General features: G+C 33.8%; 1 protein-coding gene across 8 annotated transcripts; it reads right to left on the reverse strand.

Annotated features, from left to right (window-relative positions):
• Window positions 1-739: 739 nt before the first annotated feature.
• On the reverse strand, window positions 740-18,178 carry axed (BTB/POZ domain-containing protein axundead). Of its 8 annotated transcripts, XM_034333338.2 has the most exons (7): window positions 17,741-18,178; window positions 17,029-17,124; window positions 5,581-5,816; window positions 5,295-5,467; window positions 4,246-4,604; window positions 3,778-4,181; window positions 740-3,042 (listed from the first exon to the last, which is right to left on the reverse strand). In XM_034333338.2, the coding sequence occupies exons 3-7, from the start codon at window positions 5,713-5,715 to the stop codon at window positions 2,821-2,823; spliced, it is 1,293 nt and encodes a 430-aa protein (XP_034189229.2). In that variant the 5' UTR covers window positions 5,716-5,816; window positions 17,029-17,124; window positions 17,741-18,178; the 3' UTR covers window positions 740-2,820. The 8 variants fall into 8 exon arrangements, with proteins under 8 accessions (XP_034189229.2, XP_034189220.2, XP_034189238.1 ...); XM_034333329.2 differs by lacking the exon at window positions 17,029-17,124; XM_034333347.2 differs by lacking the exons at window positions 17,029-17,124; window positions 17,741-18,178 and adding an exon at window positions 13,426-13,931 and having other exon boundaries at window positions 3,790-4,181; window positions 4,246-4,508.
• Window positions 18,179-18,380: the final 202 nt, after the last annotated feature.

Genomic DNA, 18,380 nt, shown 5'->3' on the forward strand with positions numbered 1-18,380 from the left:
TACAAATCGACCGAGGTTGAGCATATCGTTTAAGATCCTCACATGTCAATACAAACCATCTTTTAAGTTTTATGAATCATGTGTTTTTTCATATCTTTCGTCGAATCCTACACAAAAATAAAATATCTTCAATTCATTTTTAAAATAATAGATTACAAAGAAATGTTGGATCCATTTGTTATGCGGAAGGCGGTTGAGAACATTTTTTAGTCTTAACTTCCGAATAGTTAAAAATCCTTCTCGCAAATATTATTTTTATATTAAATGAAGCTATTTACAAAATTTCAGCTAAATTGACAGGTTTTCAAAAATTTAACTTTTTTTTATAAGTATCGATGAAGACTTATCGATCGACAGATGATCGACCGATGAGTTGATCAATAACTTCCGCTACTTTTCGACAGAAGGGACTAGTATTCCCCTAGTTAGTGACAATTTCTTCTTTATCGAGCTCGACGACCGCCACATGTTTCGGAAAATCAATCGGTAAGTTGTCGAGTAGTTTCAACCTTTTCTGTATAGATAGCGCTAGGGTTAAATTTTAAAAAATTTCGTTTATGACGGTCTTTTTAAAATGCAAGTTTGTGAACACAAGTTTGTCAAATAATTATTTTACGAGAAAAAGCTATATTGAGAGCTATGTATTATACTAATACGACTTCTACGCATTCAAAACTAATTAATTGAATCCCCCTTCACCCTCATTTTCGACAATTACGTTCAAGGAAAATTAGCGACATACATAAAACGTAGCATTTATTTGTCAATATTTTTTGGCTTAATACAGAAAGATTATTCTGTTATGAAAAATATAAAACGAATTAACAGATTTACGACACGCATGTACAAAGAAGCTGTTTCGTTTTAAAATGAACTTTCTTACTTTCAACCGCCTCGTAATAATCAATTTGAATAGATAATTATGTTGCAATAATCTATCAATTTATAAATAATCAGTAACACACAATAGACTCAGTGACGCTCATATTAAGGTAACATTCAATCTGAACGAAATTAGAGCACAACGTTGCAACGAATAAAATTTAATCGATCAAATAGCAACACGATATTTAATGTCTAACACATAAATGGTAACGACAGCACATCCCTACACAACCATTCAAAATATGGCGCAAGGTACAAGTTAAAAGATTAGGAATATCAACGCAAAAACGATAGACTTCGCTCCTATAACATGATTTTTCGTACAATATTTGTGTTGGTATAATTCGATGTTAACACCTCAAAAAGATCATGCCAATGATGACCATCAAAGATGCATAAAAGTATTTGAATCACATAGGCAGACATTAGTGATTCGCATAAAGTATGAAGTAGAAAAGTTTTGTAAAAAATCATGTCTGTGTTGTTGTACATCGCACATTCACACGGACCAGCCATGGTTTCACTATATAACTCATCATTTAAACGCTATATACTCTGAACAGCAATTATGAACACAACAAACGTAGCGACTATGCCTCAATTAACGATAATAGTGGCACTAAAAAATTGAAAATTCTAAATATATTCACTGATATCCTCACGAATAATGAGAGGCGAATTTAAGTATTTAATTTTTTTAAAATTGGCATGAATAAATTTTAAAAAATACCTTTAGAAATTACTCCCAAATTTAGTATTTTAATTACTCATTATTCCCTATTCCCCTCTCTCTTTTTTAATTAAAGATTATGATAACTTGGAGGGTAAAAACTTAAACTCGCCTCTGTGAATAATTCGTAGCTTCATTTCATTTAGAATTTTCAGTCTTCAATCGTTACATAAGATATAAAAACTATGAACAGTTTCTGGAGACTTATACACAAAAAGCATTAAAAATTTTGAATTTAGAATAACGAAGGAAGCCTAATTATAAAGACAATCATATTCTAATACGTGATTGTATCATTTGATCCTATAAATGATATATACATATTTTAAAATATATTCCATAGTTTCTTTCAAAATTGATGATTTTCGAATTTAAAAACGCAGTTATAAAAATATTTCTATCGTGTTCAGTGGTTCTAAGTAAATCTCTTCTTTGGCTTTGTCGCAAAATATTGAAAATATTTTTACATATAGGAAAAGTCTGACATAAAAGAAAAGTAATAGAATTATTTTCGTAGAACGTAAACACCTTTGAATCGTTTAAAAGCCTTTCATCTCTCTTAAGAAATTATTACGCGAGGAGCATTGGGGTAACGAGGTAGGGGCCAGGGTGGGCTTGGCCCCCCTAAAAATCTGGACCTTCACAATTCTAAAACTTAGGATCCCAACATTTCAAAACTTCAAAATACCAAAATTTTTAAATTTCTAAATTTTTGAAAAACCTGGCTCGCCCCAGAAGAAGGTCCAAGTTACGCCAACAGTGAGGAGGAACATTATTTCTGAAAACTCATTGAGGTAGAGAAAAAAAATCATTATAAAGATTAAAATTTCAGCCTCTTTCAGCTCTTTCGTTCGTCGATTATTCGCAAAAAAAATAAATAAAAGAAACCTGTCTAACAAGAATTCTCAATGATATACCAGCGATGTGTACGAATTTTAGTATTTAAAACGATGGTACCGAAAGCCGAAGATCTACGCTCTGTGAGACGAACCATAGCTTCTACGTAGATCTACTCTCTTAGATATAAGAATTTTGTGGTTTCAGGAACCCACGGTGGACTTTGAAAAATTCAAATAAGCATAAAACTTTTACGTACAATAGTAATTGCAGAGACTCAGGAAAGTATTAGAAAAATGTTCATTCTCAGTGGGAGATTCAACAATCTGTAAATTTCTTCGATGTTTCTTCGTTTCTTTGAAAGTCGTTCAATCGAAAATACAGGCAAGAACTCGTACCAGACAGTTGCCTATTCTGGCACAAGTCCTTTGTCCCTGGTTTGCGCACTCCTTTCTTCTATTCTTTCGATTATCCTGACACTCCTTTTTTCCAGGTTTCGACATTTTGCAACTTTGATCCTTATAAGTTCTAACACCGATCCTTGGGGTGCTCGATAGCCTGGACAGTGGACCGCTGACCGAATTTCGAAGCTGTGAACAAAGAATGTATATCTTCTTGTGACAGCTAACATTTTATTTTAATGCTACATTTCACCTTCAGCATAGAAATTAATTTTTATATGTTTCTACCGCGAAGCAACAACTTATTGCACAAGTTAGTGATAGTACCATTCTTCTACGTCTGCTTGATCTCACGTTAGTCGTATCATTCGATTCGTAATTTAATTTGTATTTTTGACATGCCATGATTGTTGTTGATATTGTACAGATTAACTTGTTATTGAAATACAACACTTCACGTTCGATTGTTCACTTTTGATTATATTTTTGCTCGATATTAAAACAATAGATTAGATATTGTTCGCACGAAATCTGTTCAAAGGTTGGTGCGTTACACACAAGATAGTTCAAAAGACTAAAATAGGTAAACCGATAAATGGCTTTGGTATAAATGGAATTTAGGCATACTGTTAAACCAATACACCGGGAGACAGATAAAAGAGTACTGGCTGATAATCATCATGGACACTGTTCACAGCAATAAGCTGAGCACTAACAACTGATAAGAAATTTATCTACACCTCACTTTTACAGTAATATGAAAAAGGAAGATAAATCTTTTATAATTTTTCAATTTTCATCAAGAGAAAGGGTTTTAAAAAATTTCTACCTGATTAACTGCTGACGATACGATAAACTAATTTCATTTTTTACCTTATCATTGAAACTAATTAACATTAAATAATAAAAAAATGGTACACTTACGAGCAGACGTACCTCTTCCTCTGGATTTTCAGTATGTCCCAAAATTTTGGTGACAATGAAGGCGCATTCTTCGCTGGTCAGAATACCGCTTGCCATTGGACCCTCGATGAACTCCCTGTCGCTCATAAGAGGGTACCGAACACTGTACCAGACTTCATCGGACAGTGCGGTTCTTTTATTGTTGGATGATAATTCCACCCCCTGTTTTCTGCACTCGGACGCAGCCCACCTGTCCAATGCGGAAAAAAGGGTCGATTCGTTTGTCAACCTCAGGGTGTCTCGGCATGCTAATTGTTCAACTTCAACCGCGGTCAACTCTTCGAAACGTTCTTGATTGAAAACCGCCTCTGGGTCCGAGTCGATTACATCCAGGCAAGTCAGAAGAAGTCGCGTACACACTGCAGCTAAGGTTTTAAAGAATTTTCAAAAATAATTATAACTAAGCGGAAAATAAATTGAACACAATACCTATTTCACCAGCGTCGTCACCAGGAGTGGGAGGTGCGGTAGGTGAGCCAAACGTGGATGTCTGATTGAGACCGGAAGTTACATGGTTCGCGTAGAGGCTGATACCCTGATAGATTTCGAGCACGGTGTTCGAGTTCAAATTACTTTCGAGATACTCAACGGCAAGGCGTGCCAAGTCCGGATTAAGGTACTGATGAGCCGCGTCGAGGGTAGCTCTAGCCGTCGACACGGATTGAAAGTTTATCGGTTTGTCGAGAAGATATCTGCACAGGAAACGACACAGCTGAAGACAATTGCCTGATAATCTGTATCGTTGAACTCGAATTTTTAACCACACTTTTGATGGACATTTTTTTATTCTAAGAAACAAAAATTAATTACAGATTATAATTATTTCGATACCTTTATTCTTGATTAAATTGATGCTTATCAAAATTGAATGTTACAAAGGGAACATTTTTTTTTTTAATAATTACTTCCGGTTTAATTCATTTCAATCGCTTCGAATTTGAATTCGTTCTTAAGGCACGTTTCTTCGTGATCTACATTTACAACATCTTCTTCTAGAGTACCGAGCCTCGTTTAATTTCCGCTTACAAGAAACTACCAACGGTAAGGTGATTAGAAGAATAATCCAAAAATATGCGATGGTTCCAATTAATGCTAATGTGTATAAAGACACGGTTGCCATAATGACATCGAGTTAATTTCAAAACACTTCGAAAACGATCCTTTTAATTGTTTAAATAATGGTTTAATTCAAATCAATTTGAATGTTTGTAACTATAAAAAAAGTAGCTCATCTTTCTATAAAGTTAATACTTTTAAAATTTTTGAATTGCAAAGCTTTCATTGTAAGAAATTTCATTTAATTCTATAGGTTTTATCGGACTACAAACTTTGAATCTATATATTAGTGTGACCTATATATATTTCCGAGTTCTGTTCATGCTAACGTTAATGAATGAAATTCGACGATCATGTTTGATCTGATGTTCAATAAACACGTGACTGCGTTACACGATCAATCGATCAATTATGCGAGTTACCTGAGCACATGATCGAAAGCACGTTTTTCCACGTGTTGCAGCTGAAGGAGAGGCGGAGGATCACTTGGGGCAGGTGCAAGCGGGCCAACGAGCATCGCACGAAACAATTCGGACTTTTCGGCAAGTCGTTCCCTTTCTACGCAGTACCTCCAGGTATCACCAGGTGGACCGGCCTATAATCATCCAGGGTTAATACAATTTTCTCGCATTTACAACCTTCGCTGAAAAATCTTATGATTTTCGACATGTTCGATCCTGTGCTTATCTGTTCTATTATTTCTCGTACCTCAAGTATCACCATATTGGAGGCTGAGGATTCTGTTGTACCAGTTTCCGTGTTTGTGATAAGAGGAACTTGAGACATGTCTTGTGATGAATTTTCAAGTATTCCAATTTCCTTCGAACGGTGTCGCAGGAACATAGGAAAGATTATGGTTTTCGAGTAAACTCGATTCCGCGCACCCTGCCGAGTCCTCTGCCGCAATTTTTCAGATTCGATGCGAGCGCATCGTGAGCTGTTGCCTGTAACAAAACAAAGAACTTAAAATATCTGTAAATGCGCAACTTATTTAAGTTTCAATCGTATCTAACAGGAAAGAAAGGTTTGTAACTACGCGTGTTTTTATTGTATCCTCTTCCATGAATCATTTCTTCAAACAAGTATTTTATGTCGAACTACGGGAATCAATGAGCTCGATTATTTTTATAATTTTTATCAAGGAGCCTGATGGTGTTCTGCTGTGTAAACACCAGAAGAACTGCAATATCTAAACCATACAAGGGTTTGGCGGTGTTTACCATTGATAGCATTTTGCTTTTGATTACTTGTTGATTCTCTTTTATTAGAACACTAACTTTTATTCAACAGTAACTAAATATTATAGTTAATTAATACGATGGAAATCATTACTCATTAGAGTACGCATTTTATAATAAATACAGTTAAAAATGATTTATTTTATACAATGTTGCAAATAATAAAATAATTTTTATCGTTTAACACTGTATATCTTTTCAAAATTAAAACAGAAATCATGTACCGAAGGAATAATAATATCTATATCTGTGTTATCGATCCATGAAACTAATTGATGGCGCATCATTTATGTTAAACCGAAGAAAAACTACTAATATTCATAAAGCAACAAAATTGTTTCAAGAGGTGAGGAACATAAGAAGGTGAAGGTCGGTTAAAATATCGTTTTTTTATGCATATTATCCTCGACATATTACGTGAAATTATTTTGCTGCTTGGAATATGTCGTTTTGAAGCAGAAAAAACACCATTCTTTTTATGAAGACGCAATTTTTAACAAACCAAAATATGTTATAATACTTTCTATGATACTAATAGTTTGAGGAATGCAAATGTAAACTATATCCAGGAGGAATGTGTTTCCTCAGGAAACATCCGGTTTACGCCCGGAAACCTCAAACCGTAAATATCGCAGAAAGTATTCTAATGAAGACGTTGGTATTTGATAATACCACGAAGAGAAAATTATCATTTATAATTTGCAATATAAGTACATCTTACCGTCGTTATAAGCAACTGTCATTTTGACACTGCAGATCGCATGCAACACTTAAATTTTTATTTTTCGTTTATAATACTAGACAAAAATCATTGATTTTAACACTCAAAACATCTGTTAAACAATCTTCATACAAAATTCATATTCTTTATGTTAAATTTATCGCGTATCAAAATTAGAAGCAACAGGTTTCTCAAGATCTGTCAACCCATCAAGAACATCCAAAAAGAAAGAATCCTCCAGTCACAAGTAATAAAATTTTCACTTTCTTCACTTAAACAATTTTCAATCTTTCAATTCTCATTTATCATCACAAAAATAAGTTAAAGAACCTCTGACAAGTATTTTTCACAAAATAAAAAAAAAAAATTTATCACTGTACTCACTTATTGTTAAATACGTTATATTTAAAACAAAAAGAATATCTTTTTTTATTTTCAAACCGGTACCAACGAATCGCTCGAAATGGAACGCAATAGAAGCAACAACCCTCTCAATGCGAGCAGTCTCGCTCGACTGGCAGATCGATGGAACTCGTGTCGACTGCACTGAATGACTCAGTCTCCGAGGGATTCGTCCTAATGTAAATGTATGCGGTCGTATTTTATCGACTGCAACGACAATTATTTGTAAACACTGGGTAAAGATTCATGGGACAAGGCACCATGGAATGTATGGAGTATGAGAGAAGTGCTTCGTTATCGATACTTCGAACTGTCCCGGGACGTTTCAGAAGGGCAACATGGGAAAAAGGAAGTCGTTTGTTTAGGCAAGTTTATATATCTACGCGCGAGATCGTTTGTTTCAGGGATTTACTTGAAACTCGAGGCGAACTCAAAGAATTAATTCAAGGGTAATAGGGTAATAGGTAATCGCAACGTTGGACATTAATCGATCAAAATTTTTAATTTGACTAATTGATTAATATTTACGAACCAAATATTAATCCTCCAACGTCATGATTCATTTTATTAAGTATATCAGATCAGTTTTCAGATTTTGGACTCAAACAATTTGAAGATTTGATTTTAGATAGATTTGATCTAATTAATTTATTCCTTATTTTCAATTCAAAAACTTTTATTCTGATTTTGAATATTCTGTTTTTGAATGAATTTTGTTAAAACAAAGATAATAAAGAATAATTAAAATAGTACTTGTAATCATTTGTTATAATTTGTTAAACGACACTATTGATATTTATGATCAAGAGCATTTAAAACTGCTTCAAATAGCAATCTTGTTATCCTTTAATACAATACGCTTAAATATTTAATGTTCAGTTACAAAATAGGACAACGATATTTAAGATTATTTACACGTACGTAGTCTGACAATGCGTATCTGGTTTCATTGTAACATTTCGTGCTTAATTACTGATGCTAACTACTAAATACTCTGATATCATATCAAATTCTTAGAATCAATGATTGATATACATATTTGCTAAACATATTTTCGACGAATTAAATTGTAACGAACGTATACCACCATTCTTGGACTCTTGAGAGGTCAGGCTTGGGGGTGAACAAAATATTCATTTTCTATTCTTCGAAGGCTGCAGTGAAAAATGTATAAAGGAAAACTTTCTCTGTACATTTTTTGAGGCGCACATGTGTTTTCCTGGGCAGCCTGGGAAAGTGCCGAAAAACGACAGATTCGGTGTGACCATCATCTAATACACATCGCCTCGTTCATTAATATTTTTACGAATAAATCTATTCATTATTATCAAACCGCGCTACGTATGAGTATTTTTATTAACCCTCACATTAATCCCAAAAAATGATCTTCAAGAAGAAAAATGTTTAAATAAAAAAATAAATAAAGATATTAATTTGTACTAGAGCTGAATACATTCACATAAAAAAACATGGTCTTTAAACAATACTTCTTTCCACACAAGACAAATTTACTCTCCTTTTTATCAATTTTTATCACTAATTATTTTTTTTTAAGATACCAACGAACCATATTCGAAAATACAATGTGGCCATCTGTTTCATTTCAACGTCTTCATTCAAGTGACTGTTTTTTTTTCTTTCGTTCGACGATTACGCTCTTTTTGATTCTATTTCTTTCCTACGCATTAAATACGGAAGTAATCGACAAAAAACGTTGAATGGTGTTAACACGGTTTTGCATTTCGAGCGAATAATTAGCACATGTTAATCGAATGCAATTTCCAAGAGGCGGGTGAATGAGTTCATTTTAGAGGCCGTGACCAAGGTTACGCACAGTCACTTACATAAAATTAAAAAAGAAAAAAAGTAGTTTAAAAAAGGAGTATTAAAAAGTAGAAATCTTGAAGCTCTATTATGAATAGAGCGGATCTGAAGCTCTGACGAATAGAAACAACGACAAAATGCTTTCGTTTTATTTGTACAGCTAATCAGGTGGCCTGCGGAACAGCTTCTCTAAACGTCTCGCTTTAACTGATTTCTTTTCTTGTATGTAAATATTAGTCATCGTAGGTTCTGTTTAAATTGTTGCAAGATAAACCGAGGAACAGAAGTTTGTGAAATTCACAAATAATTCCAGTAAAGCGGAACGCTTGTTAGAATTCGTCGCTGCTTGTGAATCACGGCTTTGTTAAAATTAGAATCATCAAAGACAAGGAATTAGAGGAGTGGTTCAGCACCAGGGTCAAATAATTATAGCAAAAATTTCTCTTCTCTCAAAAATATCGTCCACGCGAGGGCAAGTCTAACCTTGAGATTCTGGGCGTCAATGAACCCTTAAATTATGCTAATTTTAATCTTAAAACACGACGAAGTGGATGAGCAACAGATTTTAAACGCATACCAGAGTTATCTGTTATTCGGTTGAAATTTTATAACGTCGCTCGTATGATTGCTCTTAAAAAATGAGAAGTATCTAAGTTTCTTTAGTTATTAAATATTTATACAAAAAATGTAACCATGTAATATTATATCCACAGGGTCAATTCATTTAACAAAATTTGACACACTGACAATGTCGACTTTAACAAGATGCGGCTGTGCAATTGATAATTAAGTTAAACGAGTTCAGTGAGGTCTTTTAATTCAATTGAGACTCGCACCTCCGTTTCTGACGCAGCCGCGTTTTCATAAGATAAACGCATTTGCGTTGATAATATTGAATCATAAACAGTGCACAAAATTAAAATATCTATAATACTTGTTCTAACATAGTCAAAATTCGGGTTTTTGTTTCGTGTGATAGATAGACCAGATAAGTGTTAATTTCTCACGGTTGCATTTGTTATCTCGGTTAGTGTACAATATACGTATTATGAATAATAATGACTACTACTTATGTTTCCTAAGACGTGATTGATTTTTGCACTGATCGTATCACTTTCTACAACTATCAAACACGCCAGCAACATATGCGATTATCTGCAATATTATGCGGAGAATTTGTTGCAATTTCAATCGAGGAGAAAATCAAGTTGATTTTGAAAACAAAAGTTAAAATTTAATAAAATTTCTTTTGAATTTACTGCAGTTGAGTATCAAATTTGTTTTCTATGTAAAAACGTATAATCATCCCCTAATTAAAATAATTCTTTTTTTAAATTAAATTCATATAATCATTTTTTGTATTATTTTTTCTCTTCAAGTCAATCAACTATTTCTAATTTTTAATTGATTTCATATCTTTCATTTCTCTTTTTTAAATTATCATACACTATTTTTGTAAATGGACGGAACAAAAGAAACCGAGCTATTTGGCTCTCAATTTTGAATAAACTCGAAAAGGCAAAAAGTGGTTTGGTAAATGTAACTGTGTCTTTCTTGTAACAAGTATTTCGACATTTTTCTTCGTGGGTGTATGCGACGAACGTGTCCTTGGTGTCTGTGGCGGTGTACAATATACATTGTCTCATATTATTACGTGTTTTGCGTTCTCGTCGAGCAGCCTATCATAGAAAACGACAAAAAGCGTCGTGTGGATTTGTATGATAAAAAAAAAAACGAGTATTACAACATGCTACATAGTGGATCGAGTGGAAGAACAATTGTAAAAAGTTAGTGGAATAATTGAACGTACCAGGAGAAGAATAGCGTGAAATATGTAAATGATTGTAAGAGAAAAAGTGCATGAAAAAGTCCAGCCTAAATAATTTCAGTTAAACTACAGAATATTGTTCTTCTATACTTTACGAATAATCTTCAGTTATTCTTGCAATAATACAGAACCGGATAGATCTAGCAATAAGACAGTGGTGCAACCATAATTACCCGACAGGGTGGTGGCGGATCAACTGACCCTTCAGACCTCCCTTAATTGCGCTATTGCAATTAAAAGCAAGTAGATTTATTTTAATATCTTAAAATTTTCTCATTCTATTTATATAATGAAGAATATGGTGGTTGGAATTTTGCATTTCAAGAATTTCAAAAAAATGTCCCCTGCATTACTTTGGTTCTAATTGTCTCATATAATTCATGGAATTTTCTACTATCACCAGATACATTTAACAAAGGAAATGGAACTTATGGTTGGACTTTTTTCTTTACCGTCTTCGAAGCTCTGTCATATGTTTACTCTGTAGTATCTCAAATGGTTCGGTGACCATTGTATCCGAAAGAAAAAGCAGCTGTCGTTTCATACAATCGCTATGCAGTGAAAATTGATACGAATTTTTTGTACATTTAGTCTTCGTTTATAGTCGAAACAAAAATAATTGTGGTTATTAACATTCTAATTTATAACTTGGAAATCTTTGTTCATCAGTGAATGATAATCATGTAAGAATCTTGTTTAAACTATTACATCAATGATCTGTAACAATCTTGTTATACTTAAGTACGATGTTACATAAGTAAATAGACTATTACTCCAACTAGTTGGCGTTGAATATATCGTACATTCTTGCAAGTTTTCTACGCAAACTTGTCAGTGTTTGCTAGACTATTGTGCATTTTATTTGAAGTCTTTATTATATCTAGGTAACTCAATAATTTCAATACTTTATGGGAATTTATATATTATTCAAGATTCAAGATATTTTCTCATATTCTTAATGGAAGATGGATATTTTTTAAATTTCATTTTGTTTAGAAAAATAAAATAAAAATATGATGTCCTTTTCTTATTGAAGCGATCGTGGGAATGCTTTAATGTGCATTTGTTTAGATATAAGAACATGGAGTTTTTTTACCATCAATTGAACCAATTGAATGGAAAGTAGTCGAAGGGCTAGAATTCAATTTACTTTCGCCCGCATATGTATGTCTGTTCTTTGCACTTAACGCGGTGTACAGTTAGGGTAATAATCTTCATCTTGCAAGAATTAATGATTGCAAATATATTTCATCCTATGTTAATTACCATTATTAATTGATTACACATTTTAGAATCGAATGCAAAGTATGTGTACAAAGTACTGGCTACCACTTTCAATTTAAAATTGCATCTAGAAACACATAAAAATAATAACAGTACAAGTTCCAAGAGATTAACGACAGGCATTTAATTTTAAACACAAGACACTCGTTATGAGAACAAGCCCAGAACAATAAAAATTCCAGGTTATTCATTAGTTACGATCGTTTGAATATGAAAAGGTAAAGCAGTACAACAGATTATGCTATAATCCTGACATGCCGTTTAGCTTTCGGAATCCTGTTTTTGTTCCTGTTTATTGGTCATGCTCTAGTAGAACTGACAGTAAAAGTCCAATGAAATGACCAACAAAAAGTCCAAGAAAAAGATAGTGAATTAAAACAATGACACAGTGTTAGATAAAATAGAATTTCAAATAAAAAATAAAAACAAAATTGAGGGCCTGCTAGGGCAAAATGGAAACTTTCTTAAATTTTTAAATTGGATACAAACTATTTTTAGAGCGCAGACTATTTTAATGCCATTGATAAAAAATTCATCTCGATGACAGTGGAGAGCCTTCGATAAAAATATCGACACATCCTGTAAATGATAAATGCTGAATGCTGGAAAGAATAATGAAGTACGTGAGAATTAAGTTGCTACATGTGGTGTCTGTCGACTTACAATACAAAATGTGCGAAAATTAGTCGTTAATGGGATTGCAGAGTATCGGTGAAACCTTGAAGAGGCCGTACTTTTCTTCAAGGTTTCCGATATCGAATTAAACACATATATCGATATATTCAGTCCCTGCTGGAACAACGTCGTTTTTGTTTTCTGAATCACGGAAGAGTTACTTATTACACTAACAAGCATATAATTGTATTTCTCTTAAAAAACAGACAGTTATTTCGGTCTTTCGTTTCGTACCAAGCACTGAAGAACTTCTTTTCGACGAGGGTACGAAAATTGATGGGTAATTAGAGAATTTATTTTAAAATGAAACTGGTGTTACAAAAAAGAACAATAATTGGGCATTTTTAGAAGTCCTAATTGCCTGCGAAAAAGGTCTCTAACATTCAAAGACAACAATAAACAGCTTGCAATAATTGCAATGTGAATATTTGTAAAGATAAATAAAAAATAAAGATTAAGGGTTAAAAGGGGTGAAAAGAAAATAATATTCGCTTTGAATTAAATTTTTGACCATTTTATCATAGCACTCATGGTGCTAAGAATTAATCTTTTTCTTTTTTTAAATAAACTTTCGTTCTCACCTCTCATTCCAACTTCTCCAGCCGATCGTTTATCCGCGAAAGTAAGCAAACGCATGTTCACCAAGTGACTGCAGAACGCGAACGCAAGGGAAACGATCCATTCGCTGGCAGCCCACAACACACTGCACGCGAAACAGTCAAGAAGTTCCGATGTCATCAAGTCCCGGTAAGAAAACAGTTCAGATATCATTAACTCACAATACTTGTTTAAATTTCATCCCAACTAAGAAAGCATTATAAATATGAAAATTAACTCATCAGCTGGAGCGAAAATGAATCACTTCCGTCAAAGTTACAACAGAATTCTATGTGTCTTCATGAAAACTACACATTTGACAAATGATTAAATCTCATCGATAATTAATTCTTATATGTCAAATATTATTATTAACAAATATTCAACCCCTTTATCAGGAATTTATAATAAAAAGTGAGAACAAAAGTTCGCGCCTCAACTGAAGGCAATCACTTGATCGTTTTTACTTTCACTTCCAGAAAAATTCTATTTAACAAAAAGAAGATGATTTTTGCAACAATAAAACTGATGCTTCTATGACTTCCAAAACACGTGTCACATGAAAGACAGTCGAAGAATGAATCGACTGGCAGTAAGTCGATGCGCTTTTGTGGTTTCAAAAGCGACCGCCAGCATCCTGTCTACATGAAATCACGTGATTAATCTTTTGTACACACACACACGCGCACATACACACACATATATACATACGTGTACGCACAGGCGTGAGGTGTGGTGTGTCATACCATTGAATGAGGCGAGAATGGAATAAACCTCGTTTTCCGATCGACTTCGTTTTTCCTGCTGCTTGATCATCGAAAGACGATACATACACACTTGCGAGAATCCTGGAAAAAGTGCCATAGAGAGGGAGAGAGAGAGGAAGTGAAACAGATAGAGAAGAGGAAGGAAGAGAGTGAACAGGAACTGAAGAGGGACGGAAAATGGAATATACCCACAATCGAAGGGAAATTCTTACTTCCTGAAGATACTATTGAATGAAATGGAAAATTTTGTCTTTATGGAAATATTTTTTGTATTTTTTATCTTTTACTTCCACAACACATCTTTGCTTGGCATTGATAGTGGCAGAATTTAAAAAATTTCAAATTTGAAAAGTAGCGCAACTAGGTGAGATCCGAAGAGTCGGCTGACCCTTCTATTAAGAAGTTAAAAATCCCTCAAAATATTTTCATAAATTTCTAAAAACGTTTGTCTGCCGTTTTTCTGTTGAAATCAAACCGTTGTCCAAAGGAAAATTGAAAGGGGGGAAATAATCCTCTGCCTTCAAGGACTAGCTTCGGTAACCCTGGCATTTAGCTATTCCTCCGACCGAACCGAGGTTCTGGCAATCGTCACTTTTATTGCCAGCCTTTTATTCGGTCGTACACGATATATAGCCCTTCAAAACATAAAGGACCGAAAAACCTTTTCCCAAAAACGACACGACAGTCCGCCATAATTATCATTCAAACGACTAATATTTCCATGTTACATCAAAAGCAGATTTTGTAACGTTACCTAATTGATACAATCCCGAACAGTCATTGTTTTAATGTTGGGGTACACACGATACCTTCAGTTTGAATTACTATCATGATTGAATGATATGAGTAACACGCGGCTATATATTGTTAAACGTGCCGAAGGAAATGTTATGCAGAAGAGTTGCACAACATTGCTGAAAATATTACGTGGTAATGAACTTGAGAAAATTAAATCGTCACATTAAGCACGAGCCATGTCAACGCGCATTGACGCTTATCCTTGTTAGATATCGAATAAAACCATGTTTAGAGCAAGATGACTGAGGGTAAGATTACACAAGTGTTCGGACGACTACGAGATATTTCAAACAGCCTTGATATTAATATGCAACTCTTTTAAAATATCCTGTTTCGCCGATATGAAAGCAGAGTGTTTCACGATGGACAGATCGTTTCCGTAATGAGAAATTTATTGAAAATCGAACATTAAAACGAGGTTCGAGGTATCAGGTAATTTCACACTGATGCCTAAAAACATTGCGTTTATAGGTAAAACAACATGATCGTTTTATTATTCGCGGTACACCTGTCGAACTGCGTGCGACAATATACGGTGATTGTATGTTGTTTTGCTTCGAGGAAAATACAGAGCCAAAACAAACTCGATCATGAATGAAATTCGAGTGTAGTCAGAACATTGGCTCATTTTCTTTTGTTTTGCCTCCAGCTGAGTAATGTTTGGGCATTTAAATGTAATTTATAAGTATGGTGGTCAGCAGTGATCTGATTTATATTAATGAAATTACCATTATCATCTTTTCTTTTTTAATTAAAAACTGATTTTTAATTTCTTATGGTAACTTTAATTATAAAAATAATTGTCATGATTTTGCAACGAATGAAAGTCAAAAGGAAATTCAAATCTTTGAAATAACCCTTTTAAAGTTCACCGTTGCTACCAACGTGTGTGATCAATACTGTCTGCTTGGTGTACAGTTCGCCACAAAGATCTACATTCTCTGCCAATCCCTCACCCTCAGATAGAGGAGGGAAGAGGGTGGCTGCTCCGGTGCGCAAAATCCACCGTTGATACTAAACTAGTAACGATTTTATCGCTTTCGGCGTTCCTCCATTTTTTTCAGCAAGACTGACTTTTTTATCATATTGATATGCAACAATGAAACATAGATCTGTATATTACTCAATGGCGGTTCAACTACTAACAATAAATCCATACACTTGAAGATTGGTATAAGTATAGTTCAGATACTAGTTTGGTTCTTTCATTGTGTAAAATAATATTTTATTATATTAGGTTGATGCAAAAATAATTAATTATAGTTATGGTTATAATAGAGTAGTATACTTATACTCTTATTAAAACTCATCATCACCATTATAATAATTAATGACAAATTTATTTCTTCAAATTCATTTGTCATCTTTATTCGTAATGACAATTTATTTACAATGATTTCATTCAATTCGTGTACTTATTTCGTAGGTGAGTGGAACATTCACAGCGTTAAGTAGTATATACCCATAATGATCAGACGAGCATCTACAATCATATTACCATATACACAAAAAACAATTATATTCTAAAAATTGGGAGAATATTTTTTTAATTTTTGGTTTTTGTATATACGATATTTTATGTATAAGCACTTTTACTGTATAAGAAATGTGATCCGTACAAGACAATTTCACGAATGAAATTTTAGACAAGAAATCAGTGTCCATTTCCAGACATTTTCTCAGTATTTGGAAACATGTATCGATTATTCTCGTCATTGCAGGTATTCTTATTCGCTATATCACGTTCCTTTTGCGTTATCAATCCTTGCGATGACTTCATGAAACACTTTCTAAGAAATTGTTCTAAGCAAACTAGCAAAATTGAAGTAGATAAAAATAGCAAGTATTAAAAAGTATTAAACATGTCGATGATAGTACGTATAGTTGTATGATTTTATTTTTAATTTGTCAACAATAAACAAACATTTTTCGCATATTCAAAACGCTATTTGAATTCTCTAATGATTTATATAAATATCTTCTTGCAGTTAGAGTTTAAAATATTTTTCAATGAAATTATACCTTTAAGAAGTTGTTTGACGATCAAACACACGAAGTGCGACTAGCAAACATATAGACGCAGCTACTTCTTACTGTGGTAATCTCGGGAGATGACGTCTAGCCAAAAACAAAACACATTACCGTCATTAAAATAACCGGAGAAGTAATTATCGGTGATTAAACACAGTGTTTCGCGACTGTTAATCGCGAGACAAAGATAATCGTGCGGAAATCAAATATTTATTCATGCAATCCGTTATTTTTTCAACTTACGATTTTTCTTTCATGTGAACCGAAATTTATGATCGACTTACATTCAAGAATTATTTCTTCTTAGGTGTAAGCTTTATTTCTTAAACTTTCTGAAAGAGAAAATTTCCCGCGCTTCTGTTTCCATTTGAAAAGTGGCGTAATAATTACTACCACCTTTTAACAATAAACCTTTAATTAAAAAAAAAGAAAAGGTACAGAATTAATTTGGACTGGACTGGATCTTCCTCAAAAATGTGGAACTCGAGGAGGGATAAAATGTGAAGATTCCAGAATTTCCAAACTTCAGAGTACTAAAATTTAAAATTTCCAAAATTACAAATCTTCAAAGTTTCGAAATTTCTAAGGTACCTAGATCAGAAGAAGGTCCGAGTTACGTCGATGCTCAAATGACGTAACCAACCTTCTTCAAATATTTTAACATTATAAAGAGAAACACCAAATATATTGCACGATTAATTACCTTCTCTTATAAACAGCTATGACGTGCACACCCTTATCGAATCTCAAAAAATGCTTCTTGAAGACACAATAAGAAACATCCACTTCAAACTTTACACCTTCGAAATTCGCGTCATTCCATTACATCACTGATTCTACACTGACCTACATGACCCAATCATTAATATGCCCCTTTAATCAACTCGTTTTTAATTATTTAGAATAATAAATAGATGATTATTCATTCACTTTTGCGCGTTTCAAGGAACCGGCCTCCTCGTGTAAATTACTTGACAAAACGATGGAAATAAAGGACATTCATCCACTTTTAAACTTATTTGAAAATGTCGTTTTATCGTACAATACTTCACCCCTCGATGTGCAAACATAACACGGTGCGCCTTGGCCGATGACCAGGCTTGCAATGAACATATAATTCGCAAGAAGGAACCGGTGCTCCGGGCACCAGCGGTATCATTGGCTATACATAGCACGCGTCGCGACGCGCAGACGCCGGCCATCTCTGCCCTTTTGCTACAGTCCGATAAACAATTTCACCTTCCCCTCGCCCTTGATTTATGATCTAAAAAGTAACAGAAGAACATTCATTAAGTTCCACAGGAGTACCAGCAGACTCCATTTTTCTGGCAAACATGAGACTT

The sequence above is a fragment of the Osmia lignaria genome, chromosome 9 (assembly GCF_051020975.1).
Source record: "Osmia lignaria lignaria isolate PbOS001 chromosome 9, iyOsmLign1, whole genome shotgun sequence".
NCBI lineage: Eukaryota > Metazoa > Arthropoda > Insecta > Hymenoptera > Megachilidae > Osmia > Osmia lignaria.